Raw genomic sequence first — 26,501 nt, forward strand, 5'->3', positions numbered from 1 at the left:
TGACAGAGAACTTCCAGTTATGCAAGCTGGATTCAGAAGAGGATGTGGAACAAGAGATATCATATGGATCTTGGCTGAAAGCAAAGAATACCAGAAACATATTTACCTGTGTTTTATTGACAAAACAAAAGCATTCAATTGTGTGGATCTTAACAAATTATGAATAACATTGAGAAGAATGGGTATTCCAGAACACTTGATTGTGTTCACCAGGAACCTGTCATTCGAACAGAACAAGGGGATAATACATGGTTTAAAATCAGGAAGGGAATGTGTCAGGGTTGTATCCTTTTACTATACTTATTCAATCTATTTGATGCATAAATAATCTGAGAAGCTGGACTATATGAAGAAGACTGCGGCATCAGGATTGGAGGAAGACTCATTAACAACCTGAGATATGCTGATGACACACTTTGCTTGCTGAAAGTGAGGATGACTTAGACCACTTACTGATGAAGATTAAAGACTACAGTGCGCAGTATGGATTACATCTCAACATAAAATGAAAATCCTCACAACTGGACCAATAAGAAGCACCACAATAAATGCAGAAAAGATTGAAGTTGTCAAAGATTTCATATTATTTGGTTCCAAAATCAATACCAATGTGTAGCAGTTAAGACATCAGACGATGTATTGTACTGGGCGAAATCTGCTGCAAGAGACCTTTTTACAGTGCTGAAGAGTAAAGATGTGTCCTTGAAGACTAAATTGCGCCTGACCCAAGCCATGGTATTTTCAATTGCCTCATATGCACGTGAGGGCTAGATAATTAACTAGGAAGACCAAAGAAAAGTTGATGCTTTTGAGTTGTGGTGTTGGCAAAGAATACTCAAAGTACCATGGACTGCCAAAAGAACTAATATCTGTCCTGGAAGAAGTGTAGCCAAAACGCTCCTTGGAAGCAAGAATGGCCAGACTTCGTCTCATCTACCTTGGTCATGATGTCAGAAGGGGCTACTCCCTGGAGAAGGGTATCATGCTTGGTAAAGTGGAGGGTCAATGAAAAAGGGTAAGGCCCTCAACGAGATGGATTGACACAGTGGCTGCAGTGATGGGGTCAGGCATAGCAAAGATTGTGAGGCTGGCACAGGACCAGGCAGTGTTTCATTCTGCTATACATAGGGTCACTATGAGTTGGAACCGACTTGATGGCACCTAACAACAACAGCAACATAAAGAAATTATATTTAGACAGAGAAAGACATCTCAACAACCACCACAGTGCTGGCAGAAATGATCCCTAAAGAATAAAAAACAAAGAAATTTTGAGACAAACTAAACTCAGAGTGTACCACCACAAGACCTTTACTAACATAAACTCTGAAGAATTACTTAAGGGAAAGGAAATCAAAGCAAGAAGGACGGAGATGACAAAAGGAACTGTGACCAAAGCAATTTGAAACAAGTGGGTCAGTCTTACCTACTCCAGTCTCTCCCGAGTTTCAAACTTGTGTACTGATCTGCTGACCAGGGGTCTCCATCTAAAGGTTACACTAGCATCACATACTCAACTGGTCTAAATATGAACTCTTCTCCTCCACCAAGACCAACTCCTCTCCATTATCAGCCATCTCTGGGGATGGCCATGCCATTCAAATGAAAAGCTGGGGGAAATCCTCTCTCTGGTCTCTCTCGAATTCACTCACTCACTTCTCCTGAATACTGCTTGAATCTGTCCATTTTACCCTTTTAGGTCACCTGATAAACAGGCTGCTGGCCATCCCTAGGAGCTTGGAGCTCTGTGTCTTTGGATGAGGCTGCCTACTGAATACCTCCTCCATGCGAGCCAGTTACACTTGATGGGTGCCTTTCCTTACTTAGTTGACTGCCCAGAAAGCACTGCTCCTTTCCAGATAGCTAGCTCCAGAAGCAACTGGCTAGCCAGGTTATCTGGCTGAAAAAAGTCAAGTTACAGGCCACCGGACCACAGCTACACTACTGACGAGTTCTGAGCAGCACAGGACTCCATAACCATCCTTCCTGATCTGGCAGATTCCCCTGAGTTTGCCTACTTAACTAAAAACAAAACGAAACAAAACAACCAAGACTCCCTCCAGTGCCCGGACAGGCTTTCAATGTAAAGAGCAGGGATGGTGACTTTTGTCTGCTGTTGGACCTCGAGTACCTACGGCAATGACTAGCTGAGTCGGCTGCTGAACTCGCATCTACAGCAACGACGAGCTTGGTAAACGTTGGTGCAACGGATGCAGACTCCATCAGGTGTTTGGTGAGGTTTAAAAAGAAGGCCAGAATCTAAAACAAGAAGGCTGCTCTCATTCCAGATTTAAGGAAAGCCACCCAAGACCGTGCCTGAGGAGAAGCATATGCTGCTCCTCTGCTGGGGTCCTGTCCCTAGGCTCTGAGGCTCAGGCCATAAAAGCCGATCTTGTTCACACTGGCTTTGACCGCAAACATACTCATCGTTTGCCCTAAAGTTTATCCCGAAGGCACACAGTGCTAACTTAAATATCTGATCCCAATTCAATGATTTTTTGAGTTCCATAGTCTATATCCAGTAACTACAGATACGATTGAGTTCCCAGGATCTTTTCTTAAGTCCTTTAGTCTGTACTTGAAGGACTGTTTTATTTAGGGTCATTCTAAGGATGGTGTTATGGACTGACTTAAGAAGCTCTGGTGGCACAGTGGATCAAGTATTTGGTTGCCAACCAGAAGGTCAGCGGTTTGAATTATGTCCCTGAAATATGTGTTGTAAATCCTAACTAATCCTATGCCTGTGGTTAGGATTTACAACACGTATTTTGGAGGACATAATTCAAACCGCTGACCTGGCTGGCAAGCAAATGCTTGATCCACTGTGCCATCAGAGCTCCTTAAGTCAATCCGTGCCTGTGGTAGGAGCTCTGGTAACATAGTGCCTAAGGCACTTGACTGCTAACCAGAAGGCTGGAGGTTCAAACCCACCAGCCACTCCTCAGAAGGAAGGTTGGACAATCTACTTCAGTGGTGATACTGCCTCGGAAACCCAAGGAGGGGTCGCTATGAGTGGGTCCGACTCAACGGCATATACAACAACAACATGCCTATGGTTATAATCCTATTGGCAATGGGTTGTCTTTGTTATGTCAATGAGGCAGGACCAGTGTAGGATACATCTTGAGTCAATCTCTTTTGAGATATAAAAGAGATTAAAGACACACAGAGCAGAGAGGGTATAAGACAGATGCCAAGACACACGGAGATCTCCAAGGAGGCAGGCAGCAAAGCTGAGGAGACAAGGGCCTTCCTCCAGAGCCGACAGAGAGAGCTCCTGGCTCTCTGCACTCAGACTTCCAGCCTCCTGAACTACGAGAAAATAAATTCCTTTCTGCAAAGCCAGCCACTTGCGGTATTTCTGTCACAGCAGCACTAGAGGGCTAAGACCGATGGCTATGTTAATATCTGCAGGACATTTCTAGACTGATTATCTATTCTTGTCATGTGGCAATAAAAATAATGTTAAATATAAGTCTGGAAAAAAGGCTGTTTTCAATCTCTACTCTACATACTTAGTGTTTAGAGCTAAGCAGCTGAGTCAAAAGGACATTTTCTTCTTTGCTCCAGTTGTTGGTATTGTTTTAATCTCTGCATTGCAAGCCTGGAAAACTGGTCAAAGAGAAAATTATCATTGCTAAAATGTCTGTCTATATTATTAGCTAAGTAAGTTTTCAAGACCACTCAACTGTATTCTTTAGCATTGCGCTATTCATAGCTTGTTAGTGGATTCCCCTCGGGTTTTAAAAGAAAAACATGCTATACATGATTCTCCTATTTCTGAAAAAGAAAACTCTTATAAAAATGATTTCATACTCTAAACTTTTAGCAGATTAAAAAAAAATTAAAAGCAACTGATTTATGTAGTGATTATAAATAAACCGTATTTTCCACACGAGATGAAACTGAATGCAGGATATTTTTAAGCCACAGGAATGAGGAAAAACACTTCATAGCACAAGAGGGAGATACGCTTATCTTTAGAGGGATTACAAAGTCCTCAGACGTAAAAAGAAGTTATATTTAATTATAAAGGAAGCTTATAGGAACTCTGGTGGCGCAGTGGTTAAGTGCTCAACTGCTAATGGAACGGTGGCAGCCTACTTCCCTAAAGATTACACAGCTTTGGGAACACTATGGGGGCAGTTCCACTTTGTCCTACAGGGTCTCTGAGTTAGAACTGATTCGCTGGCAGTAAAACTGTGGGTTTTGGAGCCACAACTGGTAAGTGCTCAGTTACTAACTGAAAGGCTGGTGGCTTGAGGCTATCCAGCGACTGTTGGCAGAAGACCTGGAGATGTGCTCCTGTAAAGATTCCAGCTGGGAAACCCTATGGGACTGTCTGAATCGCAATCAATGAAGGGGTGCCTCATAACAGCAAGCAGCAGCAAGTGTAAACAATTCAGAGTAAAACAAAACAACTCAGAACTGAATCCGCGCCGCCTGAAACCAAGCTCATGCCTGCAAGCCTGTCTGGAGGAGATGGTACGCAGGTGCGGCAGGGAGGAGAGCTCCATGAACCCACCAGTCAGCGAAAGGCTCCCAAGACTCTAAGACGGCTACAACGGGTTACAACAAAGGACTGCCCAGTGAAAGTATCCCCAAGTTGAAAGGTGAGACCAGGAAACCAAGTCAAATAAATAATGAATGTGAAACCAGGACATTTCAGAAAACTGAACTGGAAGGAATTTTAACTTGAATCCTAGCCTTGGACTGTGCCTCCTTTTCTGCTTCACGTAATACAACGAGTTCTGTGACCTAATACCGTTGTTGTCAGGTGCTGCTGAGTTGGTTGCAACTCATTGTGAGTCTTACGCACAACAGAATGGAACACCGCCTGGTCGTGTGCCATCCTCACAATTGCCACCACGCCTAAGTCCATCATCGCAGGCACTGTGCCAATCTATCGAACTGAAGGTCTTCCCTTTATTACTGACCCTCTACTTTACTAAGCATGTTTCTCCAGGGATTGGTCCCTTCTGATAACATGACAAAAGTATGAGAGACAAAGTCTGGCCACTCTTGTTTCTAGGAAGCCTTCTGGCTGCACTTCTTCTAGGACAGACTTGTTTGTTCATCTGGCAGGGCATGGTCTATTCAATACTCCTCGCCAACACCACAACTAAAACGCATCAGTTCTTCCGCAGTCTTCCTTATTCACTGTCCAGCTCTCACATGCATGTGAGGCTACTGGAAATACCACGGCTGGGGGGTGCACCTTAGTCTTCAGAGGGACACCTTCGCTCTTTTACCATGTTAACGAGGTCTTCTGCAGCAGATGTGCCCAATGCAGTATGGCCTCTGATTTCCTGACTGCTGCTTCCATGGGTGTTGACTGTGGATCCAAGTAAAACGAGATCCCTGACATCTTCAATCTTTTCTCCATTTACCATGATACTGGTTGTTGGTCCAGTTGTGAGGATTATTTTCTTTATGTTGAGGTATAATCTATACTGAAGGCCATAGTCTTCAATCTTTATAAGCAAGCATTTCAAGTGTTCACTTTCAGCAAGACTGCGTCATCTGCATATCACAGACTATTAAGAGTCTTTCTCTGATCCAGATGCTGAGTTCTTCTTATTGCCCAGCATCTCAGATTATCTGCTCATTATACAGAGTGAGTAAGTACACTGACAGGACAGAACGCTGATGTACATCCTTCCTGGTTTAAAACCATTCAGTGTCCCCTATTTAAATCCTGTTAGAAAAAAACAGGACAACAGGGTTCCGCACAGAGCCCAAATCATGGCTTATCCTACCCGTTAAAGAGAAAATGGCAGAGCGAGAGAGAGAGCGAGAGGGAGAGAGCACGAGCGCGTGTGCACACAGGAGTCAGTGAGCGCGAGAGCCTAGGCAGATGCATGAGAGCACGGAACCAATGATACGAAGACTGGGTGCTTCATCAGAGGCATTCCTTCAGCCAGCAGGGAGCGAGGGCATGTCAGGGTACCAACAACATCTGCAAGGTTCCAGAGCCACCAAAGGGGAAACACATTCTCCCTCTGGCACAATGACAATTTATTTTCACAATGGCATCTGTTAATGAAAAGGACTGCCTTGTTTCCTCAAGCTCATACAATAAAAGATGCTTCCCCACATGTGTGAAATAATGGTCACACACCGTGCCATGCTAGCAGAGTGGCTGCAACTAGAAAGACAGGCAGAGCCATTTCTCTTTACAAATAGGTGTCAGATTCCTATTTGGAGAGAAAAATAGATTTTAAAGAATATTCTTGGTACATTTTAGTATCTTCAGTGTTTATGTGGCTGTCTGCTTCTTCTCATGCAGGGACTGCTCTGAGGAACACAGGAGCTAACAGCTCATCCCAGGCTTCTGCCCAGCCCCTGGGAGTTCCCCAGCTGTGCTACTACGTCAGCTGGCAGGACCGCTGCCCTCCTTTCTCTGCCACTACAGTGCCCTGTATTTGGCGGCACCAACAGCAGCATGGAAGACTCCCCATCCATCTGTGCAAAAGCCTCTTTGCTGCTGAGGAGTCTTGAAATTGACGTCATCTCTCATCGGGTAGATGGGAATCTAGGGATGGATCGGATGGCTTCTCCAGACAGTAGGTGGGTATGAAATATCTGGTCTTCTTTGAAACAAATCTTTTAAGTTTTAGTTGCACATCTCAGCTTCAGTGCTAAGGGCAAAGATAGTGCATTTATGTCACTCTGTGCCTAGAAGAAGCAAAAACACTACATTTTAAGCCTTTCAACCCAGGTCTCACCTGAGTTATTTGTATCTGATACTGAAACATATTATTAATATTTGCACACTGCTTTAAAATTAATAACTTCTAGATACAAGATATTTGATCCACGCAACACATCCATGGGACACTATGATCTTCACTTCACACAAGAGGAAGCAGAGGCTTAATTAATAGTTCAAAGTCACAAAAGTAGTTAGTGGTAAAGGCAGCCCTGAAACTCAGATCATCTGGTTGCAAAGTCCTTGTAGATTAAAAGGTAAATGTGAGCATGTAGAATACCAGGCACAGCTAGAAAGCAACTAAAGGCCTGTGAGCCTCAGCCTCACAGAGCTCCGGGGGGCCGGTGGGCGCCGGCCTTGGCCTCACAGAGCTCCGGGGGGCTGGTGGGCCCCAGGGGGCCGGCCTCAGCCTCACAGAGCTCTAGAAGGCCAATAGGCACTGTGTACTAGCCTACCCAACTGTGCAAAGAGGATGACTCACTTGTAGGGGGCAGCACTGTGGCATGTCATCACTCGTTTGTTTACTCAACAAACATTAACTTAAGTACCTCAAATTGTGGGGCTGTATGGGACCAGAAAGCAGCTCTGGTGGCATTTGGCTGCTAACCCAAAGGTCAGTAGTTTGAATCTACCAGCCACTCCACAGAAGAAAGATGAGGCAGTCTGGTTCTGCAAAGACTGACAGCCTTGGAAACCCTACAGTGCAGCTCTACTCTGTCCTACAGTGTGTCTGTGAGTTGGACTCAACCATGGCAATGGGTTTACCTGGGACTTGGCAGACTAGCATATGCTACTCAGGCAAGAGGAATCCCTGGGGGTTGCAAATGGTTGAGAGCTCCCCAGCTGAAGGATCGGTGGTTGGAACCCAGCCGGCGAGCCTCGGAAGGCAGGCGTGTCTTCCACTGGCCACAGCCTTGAAAGTCCCACAGAGCAGTTCTACTCTGCACACATGAACCACCATGCAGTGGCATCCACCAACGGCAGCTAATGGCAGCAGCAGTCGGGCAGAGAGGCCGCTCACGGGGGTGGGGGGAGGCGGTAGACAGAAGAGGAGGGGTGGCAAAGGGCTTCCGGGTGGAGAGAAGAACTTACACAAAGATCCCAAAAGAGGTGCGGTGTGGCAGAAGACCAGAAAGGGTGGATAAGGGTGGCCTCAAAACCAAGGGCAGCCTTGACCCACAGGCAACGAGGGGAACCCCGTGGTCTGTGCAGTGTTCCAGGAAGGTCACTCCAGACGCAGTGTGGAGAATGGCTGGAAGGGAACAAAGCCTGGGGCAGAAAGACAGCTCGGAAGCCCAGAGGTCACTGGGTGGCAACCAGTAACCCGGTGGGGGATGGACTGGACGCACCAGGGCCTGAGGTAGACTTCAGAGGCTGAAGAAACTACAAATGGCTCTAGAGGGAAGCTCCCATAGCCTTTACTGCAGAACTTCTCCCATCCAAGTTTATTTTCACCCGTCACAGATCATGAACCAGCATCCTCAATTAAGAGAGAAGCTACATTAACTGCACCTCAAGGTGGGGCAGCCTATCCTGCCTGCTTCTTACACGCTAGCTTACTCTGTTCACACATGAGGAGTGGCGGGTGCTTGCACATCTCAACAATACCCATGGGCCAAAACGCAACGGCATTTCAGCCTTAGTACGCTCACAGCACAAGTGCTAAGAATACCTTTTTGTACAAAGGTCATCAGACAGGTAGATCACAGAGCATCTTCTGGCACTCAGTCCAGCCCACGAGACATCGCAGCATCTGAAGGGGTGCTGACGTACTGAGACTGACGAGCCGGTAGAAAGAGGTAGGAAGCAGTTCCCATAGTTTGCAAAAACAGACACACGCACAAAGTGCATAAACCCCACCTCCAAGTTCTTAACCACAGTCCTGGTGTTTCACCTTCACTTCTGGGTTGACTTGTTCATCTGTTCTTGACAATTAAGGAATCAAATCAATTAAGATATACAAAAGTGGTTTTAAAAATTTCAAAACTAAGTTTTGGTGCAAGGATCATTATGAAGCCAGCTGGCAGTATTGGAAACTGTTTGGAGTTTTAATTTATTCCCATCTAAACAGCCCTGGGGTCTGAAGAGCCTGCTTGGGGAGGGGTGGTAGTCCTGAAAATTCAGTGGGTGTCATGCTCCTCAGCGTGAAGGCTCCTCAAACTCATGCCATGACGGGGAAGCACCTGGGAAGGATGAAGGGCAGGGGCGGCAGCGTTAACCTGACTGGTTCCTGCTGTACAGCACGCTCAGGAAAGTCAAGAACAAGAGCTGTTTTACTCCTTGGGCATTTTGAGGTGGAAGACTTTGACATCGTTGAATGCGAGACAGTTGTTGAAACTAGTTTTTGGACATTAAGCTCTACCTCTGCAGAACCAGATCACAAGATGGGTTCTGCTGGAGACCCAGGAATGCAAAGTTCAAGCATGACTCAGTTCTAGCTTCAGGAAGTTTAGTTCTGAATTTATTGCAAGATCTCTTATTTTCCCCATAGGAATGAAGAGAGGAAGATCTGCCCTTACCCAACAGACTGTGACTAGCAATTTGATAAGGAATCTTATTTAGACTTTGAAAACAAGCTCAAATACTCCAGAGCATTTAACATTTGGGGTTAATAATGGGAGAAAAAAAAAATAACGAAAACATAGTCTATTCAATGAGTCTAGTACGTGTAAGCTTGAAATCTCTGACTTTAAGTATATAAATTGTGATCACCTTTTGTGGTAGCACACAGAAAGGACATCTAAATGCCTGCGTACACTCCATTTGCTACACTTGTTCTGGACAACAGATCTGTTTATATTTCGCCCAGTCCTCCTTCCGCAGAGCGGCTGGTGGGTTTGAACCGCTGACTTTTGGGTTAGCAGTCAAGTGCCTTATCCACTATGCCACCAGAGCTCCCCATAAAAATGCAGCTACTGATAAATATCACTGTGCAGATGGGATCCCAGAGATGAGATTTCTGAGACAGTGCTGATACATAGCCATCAAGAACTCTAGCTTTGGTGGATAAACTATCTGAGATTTAGAAAAATGGGCAATTGCATTCCCTCTTCTCTTTGCCCTGCCCCTATAATTCAGAACCTGCCTCACTCATTGCATGTCAGCACCACTGAAACGACGAGCCACCTCTCCAGCAGGTACCGTGAGCTGCACATTCTGACTACTTCGCTCCTCCTGTGGGAGAAAGGAAAGGTCAACAAGGTGGCCGAGAACAAAGGTTAGCGTGGCTGCTATTCAATGATGCAGGAAGATTTCATCCAGGACGCCCTCTGCGCAGATCTGACTGTCACAGAATGGTGCCAAAGAACTGCCTGCAGCAACAGAATACATTTCCCGGGACATCACAGGCCCGGGGTGGCAGTGATTCCGCACGCCATGCAGGTCCAAAAGGGAAAGTTCTGAGTGGGTCTGTCTCAGCATATCTCAAGGACTAATTAAACCCTCATTACTGCCTTCTAATTATTCAAGCACTATGGGACTACACAGAGGAAGTCCCTGCTGGCTCGCTAGATGGAAAGGGTTAAATGACCTATGTTGATTTTGAGAACCCAGACCTCGTTCAGACCTTCAGAAGCCATCAGCATTAACATGAATATTTAACCAGACACCACTGTGAAAAGTGAAAGGGAATTCAATTAAAGAGTTTTCTAAAAATTAATTCTGACCTCTATGCATCTGTCCAAATAAATAAGCCTTCTTTAAATGTTTTCACCTACCTGCTAATCCAATAAACTGGAAGGGCATTTGCTAGTTTCATTAAACTTAACATTTTATAGGGGCTAAAAATGCGATCATTTTAACGTCAATAACAATTACACTGATTTATCTACTTGCACGACTATTCCATCACCTTGCTGGTCACAATTTTCTCTTAAAATTTATTCAAGTATTTTAGAGTTACCTTAATATCCTCCAATGCCTTCTCTGTATGTGTGTGTGTGTGCGCGTGCATGTGCAGTATTTAATAGCACTTCTATTTGCTGTCATGTGAGCAGTATAGGTAGCAGATCTGGTTTAAAATTGACACCAATGTCAAATGTGTTGTAGAATACTTACTAAAGTTTTAACTGCTCTTTAACACAAGCAAACAAACAAATACCCAAACAAGTTATCTTAGGTTCTGAGGAGTTAAGAGCAAAGATTTTGAACTAACTTTCTTTATTCAGTTCCTAAGATGTTCTAGCAGCGCGTGACATATGAACAGGACAGGGCTGAATCGCGTTTTTTCTGGAAGGCAGACGATACTGAGGGACGAGACCAGCTAAGCTAAGAGAACAGACAGGCCAACAGACAAGGCGTGCTCCTCCTGGCTGTAACCTGTGATGGCACACACCTGTTTACTGGCGCTCCTTTCATAGAAAGAAAATAAGACACTGTAGACACACACAGCTTCTCTCATCCATGTAAACGGATTTGTGACTGAGGGTCCTGACTGGAGACAGACACAGGGACAAACAGAGCTCCTGTTCAGGGATGTGTGGACACCGCATCCACTGCTCTCCAGCCACGCTTGAGGACGGGGCACTTCCTCGGTGGGGATACAGGGGCCAAGCCTGAGGGACAGACGGCGGAACAACAATTTAGCATTCTGGCTGGAGGGGCAGGGACCAGAACAGTATGGTCAGGACTTCTGAGCCCCGCAAGGGCATGGGGGTGGAGCCGGAAGTAAGTAAGTGCATTACAACTGAAGTGGCAGATGTCTCTGTGCAGGTGTGGGGGCTTCTACTCTCTGACATGAACACAAACTGATCACCTGTGCACACACTGGAGAAAAACCATGTCTAACCATGGAGTCTTCCTACCTTTGTCTCTCCTGTAACATCGTGCAGGTGGGGGGTGTAGTAAAGTACATGTGTATGGAAACACGCCACCAAAAATAACAAAGGATAAACCACAGAAGACACCTGAAGAACGCAGAACAGGTGTCGAAAGAACCACTCAACTTGGCTAGTTGCCCTCAGCCCCAAGGCTCTTCCCTAACGGGGTCCAAGGCACCTGAGAAATGTTTTAAAAAGATGCCAACTCATCACTTTATTACTTTTCTTCCTTATCTGCTTCTTTTATCATTCCCTTAAATAAGAAAGAAATAACTCAATTGTAAAAGCAAAATTCAGTCCAATCACTTTCCAGTGCATGACAGTCAACAAAGGGGAATTTTCTAGCACATGGCTTCTTAGACCGACTCAGTCCTGTGTTTCACAGACACTGTTGGTATATACCGGAGGATAGTAAAACAGACAGACAAATGAGAAAAACACTTCCACAATTGCATGGAAGCACTAACATGACTTCATTTACCACTGAAATACTCGATCAAGTGTCATTAAGAGCGAACATTTCTTCCCAGATTTTAACCAATAACGAAGCCATTTTCTCTGGATCTCCACTACCCAACTGTACAGGATTTGACTAATGCATGGCAAAGCTCTATCCATTTTAACAGTCACCTTAAAATAGGAACTTTTCCTTTTTAGGGGGTTGTCCAACCAATACAAGGCATGCGAGGCAAGCACAGAAGGGCTCCAACACAGTCCCTTGGAGGAGGGCTGGGGACATAGTCATATAAAGCACTTCCGACTTAACAACCTATAAAGTGTGTATCTGCTACTTGAAGGAAACAGTCACCTGTAACCATCCAAACTGTTACATATGCATTGTTAATTACCCAAACCACACTACAATGACAATCAGAGGGGAAAACCAACAGCCCACATATCTACACAGTGACACCTCCAGTGGAAAATCCCAGATTCTGCCTTGAAACTGTAGTAGTTGAAGTTAAAAGGTTAAGCTAAACAGGCTTCTTCACTGCTGAATTCCCCTTCCACGCGGTCTTTCTGCATTCCAAATTTCTCGCACACATGCCAATTGGAAAGGGCTGGGAGGTGAAGTTGGAGGATTTGGGAGGAATTTTTTTTCTCTTCTTTGTAATGAAAGTTGAAATCGCAGGATTTCCAATTAACACTTGTAGACATGAACAGAATTCTACCAGTGGGAGTGAGGTGGCAGGTTCTGGCGAGGCCTCAACAATAATGTAAGGCAGAGGCACACGCCAGCTCCGGGGTCCACCTGCAGCGACCCGCGACACAGCAGCATTTATTGTTCTTCTTTCTCCCCTCCTTTCCTGGTGCAAGCCGAGGCCAAAGGGAAGGGGACGAGTGAGCCCTTCCCTTGCTTGGCCTTGGTGTGCCCTCCACTACCGTCTGTGGTATTGTCAAGATGGGCAGAGCCACACAAGGAGTTAGCACAGAACAAGTCACTTACAGAGGGGGCAGGGAAGACGAGTAACTTATTGGAGGGCAGTCACATGATGGCCGACGCCTACTGTGGTATCGGTATAAGGCCGTGGTCCTCGAGCAGCAGCAGCAGTGTCACCTGGGAGCTTGCCGGACACGCACATTTTAGCCCCACCCCAGACCTGCTGAATCAGAAACTTGGGGATGGGGCCCAGTGATCTGTTTCCACAAGTCTCTGGGTGATTCCGACACACCTAAGCTTGAGAACCATGGACTGTTCTGTCATTAAAACATAGTACAGCAGCTCTAGAAGGGAATCAGATAATAACTGTACTTCGGATTATAAGAACAAAGTTTAATATGCAAAGGTATGAGAAGATGAAAAGTTCACTTTATCCCTACTTATCATTCCATTCATTATGACTGATGCATTCCTATTACCACTGAGTGAATTCTGACTCACAGTGACCCTTTAGGACAGAGGAGAAACCCCTAGGGTTTCTGAGGTTGTACATCTTTACAGAAGCAGACTGTCTTATCTTCCTCCCAAAAGTGGCTGGTGGGTTTGCAACACTGGCCTTTTGGTTAATTGTTGTTGTTGTTATGTGCCGTCGAGTCAAACCCGACTCACAGCGACCCCTCCTTGGGTTTCTGAGGCAGTATCACTACGGAAGTAGGATTGCCCAACCTTCCTTCCGAGGAGTGGCTGGTGGGTTTGAACCGCCAGCCGTCTGGTTAGCAGGCAAGTGTCTTAGCCATTATGCTACCAGAGCTCCCAATAGCCCAATGTTTTAACGACACTACCACCAGAACTCCTTCAAATGATGTGTGTTGTTGTTGTTATGTGCCATTGAGTCAGACCCGACTCATAGCAACCCCTGCTTGGGTTGCTGAGGCAGTATCACTACGGAAGTAGACTGCCCAATCTTCCTTCCAAGGAGTGGCTGGTGGGTTTGAACTGCCAGCCCTCTGGTCAAATGATGTGTAGATGAGGCTAATCTATTTTTTCATTTGCATGGGATTCCAAATCACTCAGGGCCGAGTTTTTATCACATAAAATAACTTAAACCTTCTAATTCTAATTAGAAGCCAATCATCATATCTATAACTCATAGAAATAACTATAAACACCAGGAAACTTTAAATATCAACTACTAAGCTGGCAACTCTGGTCTTCTGAGTGGCTGGGAGAACAGAGGATGAGGAAAAGTGGCCTCTCCCATGGGCCGGGGTAGGCCTGGGGGGTCCGGGGGGTCTTGATTCACTGCCACTGGGCGAGCGACTCTGGCACAGCACCAATGGTGCAGTGGGTCTGTAACCCCTGGTCTGTCCCGACCTGGATCAAAATCATCACCACTAACAGCAAATGCAGCTTCACCAGTGAAGGGAAGAGGGCAGAGATAGTGAAGACCCAGGGCCAAGGCAACAGCCAGAGCTGAGCCAAAGGCCCATGCATTGCAGACATGGGACAATGTGGAAATGAGTGTCCTCACCAATGCACCAGTGAGGTCAGGATGCAGCCATGGTGCAGAGCTGGCACGGACAGATGAACACCACCCTCCAATGCTCCTACAAGACTGGAACCTCCATCAAGTGCCAGGAGACTTCTGGGACACCTTCCCTTCTGCATCAGACAGCATGGGATAGGGAGCCAGAAGGCCCGGCGTGTTTTTCTCGGCTCTGGCACTGACTCACAGATGACACTGTAGTCTCACTTTCCTTAGAAAACTGTGGTGACTGCATATGAGGTCCTCTCGGTCAGCTCCCATTCAAAGACCCTACGCTTTTCTAATACAAAGTCTCGTACTGGTTATAAAATCTGATAGGAAACATCATAGGGCAAGTAATTGATCAAAACAGCGGACGTGCACATGCGCATGCGTGCGTGCGCGCACACACACACACACACACACAAAAGCATTTCACTGCACTAGGACCACTCTACAAGTTAAATCATTCAGTTATGTTTATACTGCTACACCATATGTTAGATTATATTGTTGTTGGTGTGTGTCGCTGAGTCGATTCCAACTCTTAGCAACCTTACAGGACAGAGCAGAATGACCTCATAGGGTTTCCTACAATGTAAATCTTTATGAGAGCTAGGTCTTTTTTCCTGCAGAGTAGCTGGTGGGTTTGAATTGCCAACCTTTTGGTTGGCCGCCGAGCACTTAAAGCACTACGCTACAAGGGCTCATCTCTGAACTCTGTTGCGTGGTGCTACATGGACGTAACTTGACTAGGTCGGCAGGAGAATCCTCCCTTATCATATCTGTTGTGAGGTGTAGGCTCTGTTTCTTTCTTTCATCTGATAAGGAAACATAATATTCTTTTTCAAAACATAAGGAGATGTATACATTAAGCACATTCACATAAACTTTACATATACACTTAAAACACAACCGGAACCGTGGACTGACCTCTTTCCTGCGGCATTGGAGACTGGCTCAGGGCAGGGTGGACGCTGGACTCTGACTGGCTGCCGGGAGGCTGCGGTGGCATCTGACTGCCTGCAAACACAGGAGGGAAGAGCAGGTAGGAGTCTTGTGTGAAGACTGCAAGAGTACAAAACTGCGGCACGGCTCCGCTCAGCTAACCTTTCCGATCACAAAAGGTACAGCCCCCCAGGAAAACATCCCTCCCAAAGTGTGGTATTTCCTTGTTTTTTAAAAAAGAAGAGGAAACATACATACACGTATTTAGTCAAAGACCTGCTGAAAAGTTTAATTTACTGAGTGCACAAACACAGACACGAATCAATTTATAGCTGAAATCTCCTGACATACTTCTTCACTGAATTTAACAAAATCCAAGACTGTTGAACCAAATTCATCCCCTCCCACCCCTAGTTTAAAATAGTCTCCAAGCAGGCAGGTGTGCATAGCTGACAACAATTTTTCACTAGTAACGTTCCATCGATACAGTCAGGTCAACAGACTTTTAAAAATCTTTGTAATTGGTCAATTAATGGATTTCACAGAAACAGCAGATCTTCATGAAAAACATAAATGATTCTACCACCACACACAGTGTATATGATCTTTAAAGAAGGGGCTCCCACCCTGTACCCCTGTAGGTATTTACTGATAATATAACACACTTTCACATCTGTTTGGTTTTCTCTAGTCTAGGACGGCGCCTAACAACCACCACCATGGTCTTCACAACTATATCCTGGAGGCAGGAATCGTGTCTTTCACTTCCATTTACCCCTCTGTTAGCCTAATAGACACTGAATAAGTCTCTTATTTCGATCTTTAATCTGAGAATATGGATCCAAAGAAAAGATACTTTTCAATTGATAATAGAGAGATAATGAGTCACGTAAAGGCATGAGACCGGATTTCAAAATTTAAGAATCATTGGAGGTATTTCCTTCTCAACTCACTTTCTGGCTCAGAAGTTCAGATGTTTTCTAAAACAGAAAAATAGTATAAAGTAAAAAAAAAAAAAAAAAAAAGGCAGTTTAATTTAGTACAATCCTCAGTGCACTGCTCTCATGAAGATCATGCTATTGTATCTTCTGCCCTTCTATTCACTATGATAAATGGGGAAGATGAGATTTTAGAGAAACGCACATGTGTATGTACATGCACCTGAGTGTGCGTGTATGTGTATCGGGATGTGGGTGTGTGTATATGGGCTTGGGTGTGTGCGTATGTGGTGGGTGTACATTCACTATTAGCAGCTGTTGCCTTGGCCCAACTCGTGGTGACCTTACGTGTCACAGAACGAGACACTGCCGGGTCCCGTACCATCTTCACGATCACTGGTGGGCGTCAGTCCTTCATTCTGACTGTTGGCTCACTCCATCTCACGGAGAGCTTCCCTTGTCTTCACTGACCCTGTACCAAACATGGTGTCCTTTTCTAGTGATTGGTTTTCCTAATGACATATCCAAAGTGAGTGGGTCCTGTGCTCGCTTCTAACGAACATGCTGGTTGTGTTTCTTCTGAGGCCAATTTGTTCATCTTTGCAGTGGTCTGCACGTGCACCTACACACATCTCCCTGCATAACCTAGTGCGAGAGCCTATTCATGCTAGATCAAGCTAGGTGCTCTGACCCCACAGGACCGAATCTTCCACAGTTACGATTATTACTAACAAGACTCAGAATTAAGCAGAGCAGGAAATGAACGTCCCCACCAATCCACCAGTGAGGGTCGGGACGCAAGCCATGGCACAGAGCTGGCGTGCACAGATGACCACCACCCTCTCATGTTCCTACAAGATGGCACTTCCGTCAAGCTCTGCAGCTGGTCTGCACAAATGTGGACGAGGAAGGGTCCTCACCTGGAGCCCTCAGGACTGCCACTCATTACTGCTCTAACAAAGAGGTGCTTCTGTGATAGCCAGAAAGGCGAGACAACAGTGCTCAGCTTAGATAACAGTAAAACAGTTCTTCAAAATACTACTGCAAAATCATACTCCAATTATTTCCTGGCATTGAGGCTGCTCACTTTTAGAGAAGAGTGTACACCTTCTAAATGTGTTTCTGAGTGCCTCTGGGCTCAGCTGCCTTTCCTATCTCAGCTAGAGTGAAAATCAGGGAAGGAATTTACTGACACTGAGGACTGATGCACTAAGAAACCACTAGGGGCTGCTCTTATGTCAGAGCCATACGTAGGTAGAGGAAAGACCTAGGCAAGCAACACAGTTTCACTCATTCAAGTCCTAGATATTTGTAGTAAATTAGCACCGATACCAAATAATTAAATGTAAAGTAAAAAAAACACTAACATTCTGGATCAAAATGATTTCAAGAGTCAACATTGGTCACTAGGCTTGACTACAAAAATTCCACAGCTGATAGTGTCCACTGTGGGGTCATGTGCTTCAGACAAAATGTCCCCAGGCCCTTGCCTGACAGTCCATTTGGAAACGTGAAGCACAACTACACTGGCGTTTACAATGTCACTGGGGGATTGGCTGCACTTACATTACAAGGATCACGACCACGTCTGCGTGACAGCCTGAATTCACAGCCGCTACAGCAAAAACAGTGTTTCTGTGTTAACTCAGGACACCGCCCCTCCCCCTGTGCACGCCCAAGGTACTGCTCCTAGATAAAACACCGCAAGGAAAATCAAGGGCTGCCTAAAACCCACCCCATGAATTCATGAAATGCAACCGCACAGCACTCCTGGTTGCCTGGTACAATTCAATTAAGACAGAGAACCCTATAAAGCAATTAGGAAATTCATTTGATAAAGTCATCCTATTAACAAAACAAATAGGAGATGTTTCACAGTAAAGACAGAACTGCCCAAACAGTTTCAAATTCTTCATTTTCCTTCATCTCTTTTCTGTCCGCATCGCAGTCACAGAAGGAACTCCGTCTTCTGTAGGCACTGGTCTAGGCACAGACTGCAGAGATGAGGAACAGAAACGTGTTCGAGAAACAGAACACGCTGATGCCTCATGTATTGACCACCTCTCAATCTACCATCCAGCTCCCTTGTGCGTTGATGACCAATGTCTGGCAGTAATGAATGCTGAGGGGCAAGGCAAGCGTTAACACTGGCTGTGACACTTAAGGTGATGTGTCTACTTGGCTTGCATTCTCGGTGGTTTGGCAGTGTTTTTATCGATGTATTTGGCAATTGTGCAATGATGTAGTTATCCTCCACTTTGTGATATGATGTGGCCACCCTCCATTTTCACATGACCTTGGTCTCTGTAACCTAACTATGTTAGTTAGTGAGACAATGTATAGAAAACTCATGTGTGTCCACAGTTCACAGAAGGAAAATTCAGAGCCCACTGAAAGAACCAAGTTAAGTAAGACATCTACACAGCCATGGATTTGTAAATGACAAATGTTAGTCCTAAGTGAAACCGACAAGCAAGATTTGGCAATAATTTTAAAAGAGAATACTGCCGAGCACAGAGAATGAGCAAACCAACTTTATGCGGAAATTTATCATTAGAGTAATTTAGAGTATTTAAGTTATTATTATTATTTTTTTTAACATTTTTCTATTTTTAAGGAAAGTCTTGTGTTATTATCCTTCTTTGTTTCTAATGATGTGAGTGCAATGGAAAAAAATTCAACAGGGGAAAAATTATGCTGTGAGTTAGAATAATTCCACTATGTTATATCAATATATTCATTTTCCAATGGCCACAGACACTATACATTGTGCAAGATTTTGGCGCAACAAAATAAAAATGAACGATCAATAAATCAGAAAAACCACACCCGCTGCCCTCAAATCCATTCTGACTCACAGTGACCCTACCGGACAGAGCAGAACTGCTTCATGGGGTTTCAAGGCTGTCATCTTTACAGGAGCAGACTGTTCACATCTTTCTTCTGCGGTGACTGGTGGGTTCCAACTACTGCCCTTTCAGTGAGCAGCTGGGCACTGACCTACTGCCCCACCAGGGCTCCTGAAGGGTAAGTTACCTACATTTCTTCTTGTGTTGACTTACAAATCTCAGTTTAAGTCTGTATTATTATTTTTAAAAATTATTATGAATTAATTTTAGACTTAGAGAAAAGTTGCAAAAATGGGTCGACTGTCCCCTATGTCTCCTACCTTACTTTCTCTAACGTGCTCATCTTACATAATCAGAATATAATTATGAAGAAGAAAAGTGAGCGTGTGCACTGTTACTAAGTAAAGACCTTAGCTGAATCTCAATTTCTCCACTTGATATATTTTTTCAGTTCTAAAATCCCATAGTGCATTCAGTTGTTATTTCCCCTTAGTCTCCTCCATTCTGCAGGAGTTCCTCAAACTTTCATTTCATGACCTTGACACTTCAAAAATCATGATCAGTTCACTCTGCAGATGTTCCTCAATCTGTTTTTGTCTGCTACTTTCTCACGATTGATGTGAGGTGATATATTTTGGGGAAGTATGCCCCCAACATGCCATGCCCTTCTCGGTTCATTCTATCAAGGGGTTCACTCATTAGGGAGATGTCCACTTTCTGGTCATGTTTACCTTGAAGACTTGCTAAAGTATAAAGTTACCATTTCCCCTTTGTCCTGAGGTATCTTGGAGGAAGATACTTTGAAACCGCATAAAATCCTGTGTCTCCTCAAACTCTCAGCATCCCATCGAGAACCTGCTCTGTGACGTCTTCCTGGGGTGCCCACCTAACGGCGATCCTCTCTTTCATTCCTTCCACACTCATTAGCTGGAATTCCACGGTTAGGGCCAACTACCTCTGTTTCCACTCATTTGTTTGGCTACTTATTTCTGCCACGAAGGACACACTAGCACACACACGCTATGACGACGACCTTGCCCCCCAGGTGAAAGCTCCCCTCTTGATTGGAGGCAGAAGAGTGATTTGGCTTCTAGCAAACAGAAAATGACAACAGTGATGGGATATCACTCCCACGATTATATTATGTTTCGTGGCAACTGGTGAAGGGATTTTGCAAATGTAATTAGGTTCCTAAGCAACTGACTTTGATCTAATGAAGAGAGATTACCCTGGGTGGGCGTGACTTGAGGAAGGCTGCAGTTCAAAGGGTCTCTTGTTGGCCTAGAAGAAGGAAGCATCTCTGATTTGAAGTGGGTCACATGACAGGAACAGGTGGCCTCTGGAACCGGAGGGTCTCAGGCCTACAACACAAGGGACTGAAATCTGTAGACTATCTGAATGAGCTGGGAAGCACACAGTTTCCCAGTCCAGCCTCCAGGTGACAAGGCACATGCAGACTGCACCTTCTGAGACTGGGCAGAGGACCCTGCTAAGCCAGGCCTGACTGCCTGACCACGAAAACTGTGAGAAAACAAATGCGTGTTGTTTTAAGCTGCTAAGTTGGTGAAAATTTGTCAGGTGGAAGTAGAAAACTAAACAAGTGGATTTTTATTTATTTATAATAAAAATTTATTATTATTATTTTGCTGCTTAAATTGTTCCAGTTTGGCCATTAGGTGCTCCCCTAAGTTGGTTCTTTGTGATTTCAACAAGCCCCCATTTTTCATCACACATTTCCTTACATTTCGGAACCACAAGATGTTCCAGGACCATCACGTCTTTTCCCTGCCCCAGTCCCGGACCCAACCACTTCTCCCAGAGGCCCAGCTTCCTTTCACTGGAAGATGGTACCCAGAGACCAAGACCTAGGCATGAAGCGTGCTTACTGTCCCTGGGCTACTTCTGCTTCTAGGTCTTCTCTGCGAAAAGAGCTGGGACACACATGCATGTATTCTAAGCCCACACATACATACGTCTGTATCTTGTATTTATCTGTGTGTATATAACCACGAACTTATACAAATACTTCTACTTCCAGTCCAACATACGAGTGTTCACTGGAGCCTCCTCCTCTCTTGTTTATAACCTTACACCAACAGTGAGAAACTTGGCCCCCATTATCTAAATATATGTACTTATTTGTTTGATTCTATTACACACTTTAAGGAGTTTCAGAATTGCTAATCTATACTTCTGGGAAAAACACACGATCATTTGTCAGTGTTTATATTCAATTTTGGGTCCCCCCCTCCCCCCAGTCTGAATGGCTTTGCCTGCTCTAGTATTTTGGGAGTATGTGACATGTTTCCATAGTTCTATGAGTCAGAGTTACCCAGAGAGACACATGCAGAAGTAGGCCTTCCTCCTCATCCCTGCGCCCCCATTCCCTTTTCTCCCTTCTTTTCACCCCTTTCCCACCTGCTCCCTGTAGCTAGGCTATCCCTTTAGTTTCTGGTTTATCCTTCTAAATCTTCTGTATAAATGAGAACCTACCAATGTATTTTCTTACATCCTCTTCTTCCTTACACTAAATAGCCTAGATACATTGAATTTTGCTTTTTTCATCTAAAAGTGTGTCTGTCTTTATTTATTTATTTTAAAAAACACAGCTACAGTGGGCTCCTTTGTGTGTGTGCTCTAGTGGTCCACAGTGGCCCCATCACTCTCTTACATATAGGTATTTAGGCTGTTTCCAGCCTGTAGTTGATGTGTTTCTGCCCCATGGACTACCTTCAGGGTAAATTCCTTGAAGTGGTTTTGCTGGGTCAAAAGGTTACTGGATTCCAAATCTCCGTCTGAAGGTTCTGTACCAATCTGCAGCAGTGATGTAAGAGAGGCTGTGTCCCTGAGCCTTACCAACAAAACGTGTGGGACTTTAACAACTCCGCCAGTCTCACAGGTGCAAAATGGTATCTCAGAGATGTTTGAATTTGCACTTCTCAAATTCTGAGCAAGTTTCAGCATTATTCTGGCAAGTGTACATATTTTCTTGTAAACTGTTCATTAACATCTTTCCTCTTTTTTTTCTACTTGGCTTTTTGGTTCTGTTTTATAATTTTTCCCGAGTTGTTCACTGATTGGGGATGTTTACCCTTCTTCTGTGGTATAAATTGTGAATACTGTCTCCCAGTGGCTTTAGATTTAATTCATGCTCTCTGTAATAATGCAATTACAAAGCGTTGTCAGATCTGTCAATCTTCATTTTTATTGTCCCTGGATTGAGTCATTACCAGTTGTGTCTCACACCAAGGCTAACTAGGAGGAGTCCAGGCTTGTTTTCTCCACTACTTTATTGGTTTCACTCTAATCGGTCTGCAATTTATTCTCATATAAGGCATGAGATACGGATCGAGTTCTCATGTTTTCCAAACGGCTCCCCAGTTGCTCCGAACACCATTTATCAAAAAATCATCTTTAGGCCAGTGCCTGGAGGTGCCACCGCTGTCATAAACTGAATTTTCCTATGTCTTTAGGGCCAAGTAGGGACTGTGTATATTCTATTCCACTGGTCTATTTATCTACTCGTCGCCAGTCCACAATGTTTTTAATTATAGTGGCTTTGACATCCACTATAAATGTCTACTTTAATGTCTACTATCGTGCTAGGCCTAGTATAAGGTCTAGAATAACCTATAAAAAAGCTTATTCTTTTTCAGTGTGTTCTAGGTGTTCTTACATGCTCATTTTTTAAAAAAATAAGAACTTTAGTATCAATTTGTCTCACGATATAAAACAACTTATTTATATTTTTAATGGGATTGCACTGAAAAATTATGAATTAATTTAGGGAGCACTGATGACTGCTAACTCCAGGAACAGGAGACACCTTCACTGTTATTCAAGTCTCCTTTCATTTCATTCAGGAGCATACGTGTTTGGCACATTTTATGCTAAATTTAGCCCTAAGTATGTCGATCTTCTTGTTGCCATTGTAACGGAATTTTCTCTACTCTTATGCCTTCTGTGTATTAATTTCATATCTCACCATTGCTCTGACCACCACTGGTCCATCAGTTTGTTGTATTGTGGTGGCTGGCGTGTTGCCATGATGCTGGACACTATGCCATCGGTATTTCAAATGCCAAATCCCAGCAGTGTCACCCAGCCTGGACATGTTTCAGCAGAGTTTCCAGATTGAGACAGACTAGGAAGAAGGAAGACATGGTCCACTACAGAAAAATTAGCCACTGGAAACCTTATGAACAGCAGTCAAACACTCTATGATACAGTGCCTAAAGATGAGCCCACCCCTCATATGGGAAGGCACTCAAAATACAACTAGGGAAGAGCTACTCCTCAACGGAGAAGTGACCTTAACAATGAAGATGGAGTCAAGCTTTCTGGACCTTCATTTGCTGGCAGAGCCTCGAGATGAGGAAGAACAGCTGCAAACATCCATTAATAATCGGAATGTAGACTGCACAAAGTATGAATCTAGGAAAATTAGAAGCTGTCACAAACAAAATGGAACACATAAGACTGATATCCTCAGCATTAGTGAGCTGAAATTAGTGACTGGTATTGGTCATTCTGAATTAGACAATAATATGGGCTACGATACCAGGAAAAAGGAGCTCTGGTGGCATAGTGCCTAAGGCATTTGAATGCTAACCAGAAGGCTGGTGTTGTTCAAATCCACCAGCTACTCTACAGAAGGAAGAGTGGGCAATCTACTTCTGTAAAGATTTACTTCCTTGGAAACCCAAAGGGAGTCACTCTGAGTTGGAATCGACTTGATGGCAGTGAGTTTGTGTGGTGTAGTAAATTACTTAGTGTGCCTTTTCTACCCATAAGTCTTTGTAAACTCCAAGGTGGGATTTTCTATGAGCAACTAAGGAGCTCCTGATTGTAAATGTTATCCACGTGGTGTATTTCTGTTGGGCGTGGCACAATACAATGTTCTGGGAGGTGCCCACTCTCTCTCAGGTGCTTAGAGTTCTGATGCTGTGATTGGCTAGTTTGACCACTCTGCTGGGCTCAAAAGGAGGCCTCCTGGAGGCAGAACTCTCTCTGACTGCTGGTTGAGGAAGACGTGCTGCTGAAAGAGACACGGGCTCCTGAGACGCGCTTTGCTGGAAAAGAGACGCAAGAGACACGCATTGCTGAGTGAGACACTGAGGGACCAGCAGTGCTGGGAAAGAGACTGTTGGCTGAGGGACGGTGGGCTGGGAGAGATACTGAGCATTTTTCCTGAACTTGAATTGTAGTCTGGTGTTTCCCTAATAAACCCCATAATCCGTGAGTTCTGTGTGGCCACTGCAGCGAATTATCGAACCCAGGAGAGAGGTGGTGGGTGCTTGGGAGGAACGGTTGGTGAAAGGGCTGGAGGGAGGCAGCATGTCTGTCCTCTCAGGAATAGGCCTTGGGCTATTGATGGTAATTCTGTCTTCCTCTTGTGGGATTAGAGGAGGTCAGAACATGTGTCCTCCCTGCCCTTTTTGCAGTTTGGTTTGGTTTGGATACCAGGAATGAGAAATTAGAGGAATGGCATTGCATTCATTGTCAAAAATAACACTGCAAGATCTATCTTGAAGTACCGTGCTCTCAGCGATAGGATAATATCCATACACCTACAAGGAAGACCAGTTCATACAACTACTACTCAAACTTATGCACCAACAACTAAAGCCCAAGATGAAGAAACTGAAGATTTTTTAACCAATTTTTATATTATGAAATTGACCACACATGCAATCAGGTGAGTTTCAACTGAAGAATCTAGTTTATGTTCTTTCCCAAGGAGAACTAGAGCAGGGCGTGTTGCATCCTCACACGTACTATATGTGCGGTTCTAGGACTTACATGGCAAGGGGTTTCAGTAGGTATATTCTTAGATCACTGGCTCCTTGCATCTTTACTTTCCCAACTTTTTTTTAGGTCAGACCAAAATGTGAAAACAAACACATCAAAACTGTTTATCAGCGACAACCACACAGGTCACCCTCCACCATGGACGGGCTGGGGTGGCAGAGAAGATGCTTGAGATGAATAGGATTTCCATGGTAATCCTTTGCTCAGGCCACAGCTTCCCTGGATTAGTCCCTTTCAAAGTGTTAGGCAGACAGGTAGAGAAGCGCCAAAGAACAGAAAGTCAGGTCCTGCAGCCAAACCACTCATTCCCTCTAAGTAACACGGTGCCGTCTCTACGCGATGTAACAGGCACAGAAATACCAAGCAATTCCGTTTTTCAGAAATTGTAGTGGCCAGAGAAAAAGTCTCTCTTCCTTTCATCCTATTGCAGCCAACTGTGACAAAAACAAACCAAACAAAAAACAAACTGGTGCAGGTTTAGCTTTCCCAGGTAGAATGGTGACCAAATTAACCAACACGGCACACCTGGGTCTGAATGACGAGCATGGTCCGACTACAGTTTTACCGTTGGACTCCATTTCCCCATCCAATCTGACTACGTCAGATAACTTTCAGCAAAAGAGAACAGACAAGTGAGTAAAGAGAGGGCAATATCCAGCATACATATTTATCTGTCTTGTAAGTTCTAAGATAAACTGGAGCTGGCAAGTTGCTAAAAGGGCAAGGAGGTGGCATCTTCTGACCTCTCACCTCCTCTAACTTCACAAGAGGAAAACAGAATCACCATCAGCAGCCCAAGGCCTGTTCCACCACCCTCCAAGCCCTCTTACCAACCTTGACACCAACCATCCCTCTTGCAGCACCCACCACCTCTCTGCTGCTTTAGACAATTCGCTGCAGTAGCCACAGAACCCACAGATTATGGGGTTTATCAGGGAAGGAACAGGCTACAATTCAAGTTCAAGAACATGCTCAAGATACAGTTCTTTGATCAGGACAGTCTCCTCTCTGCTGTGTCCTTAGACATGTCTCTCTGGCTAACGGTCTCTCTGCCTGGCCTCTGCCTCTGTGGGCCAGGTAAGCCTGCCACTCTGTCCTGTGCTGCTTGGTTCCACTGCCACTGTCTCTCAGCCAGGTATCTCTCTCTCAGCTGGCAGTGAGATTCCCCCCTGCCTCTAGGAGGACTAATTTTAAGCTTAGCAGAGTTGCAAAACTAATCAATCTCAACATCAGAGTTCTACACACCTGGGAGAGAGTGAACTTCCCAGAAGATCACTTTGTGCTGCTCCAACAGAAATACCCCAGGTGGATGACTTTAATAAGCAGCTACTCAGCTGCTCATGGCAAATTCCACTATGGAATTAATTGCCAGTCTCTGGCCAGAAAAGCCATACCATGTCATTCACTACACTGCACCAGCTGAATGTGCAAAATGAAGAAAGTACTTAGTGCTAACTATGTGGGAGGTAACTTCCTAAACGAGATTCTTCCATTAGTAACTCAAGAGAATTGGCTTCTCA

The 26,501-nt window shown here is 44.7% G+C and overlaps 1 protein-coding gene across 1 annotated transcript in view; it reads right to left on the reverse strand.

Moving 5' to 3' along the window:
* Window positions 1-26,501, reverse strand: part of ARID1B (AT-rich interaction domain 1B) — a 168,789-nt gene that overhangs the window by 89,309 nt on the left and 52,979 nt on the right. Inside the window, exon 3 of the mRNA XM_042782680.1 lies at window positions 15,369-15,458. Coding sequence (XP_042638614.1) covers window positions 15,369-15,450 — 82 coding nt within the window. The 5' untranslated portion in view covers window positions 15,451-15,458. The remainder of the gene's footprint in view (window positions 1-15,368; window positions 15,459-26,501) is intronic.

This window comes from Orycteropus afer, unplaced genomic scaffold (genome assembly GCF_000298275.1).
Source record: "Orycteropus afer afer isolate SDZICR_OR568_19922 unplaced genomic scaffold, OryAfe1.0 scaffold00407, whole genome shotgun sequence".
Lineage (NCBI taxonomy): Eukaryota > Metazoa > Chordata > Mammalia > Tubulidentata > Orycteropodidae > Orycteropus > Orycteropus afer.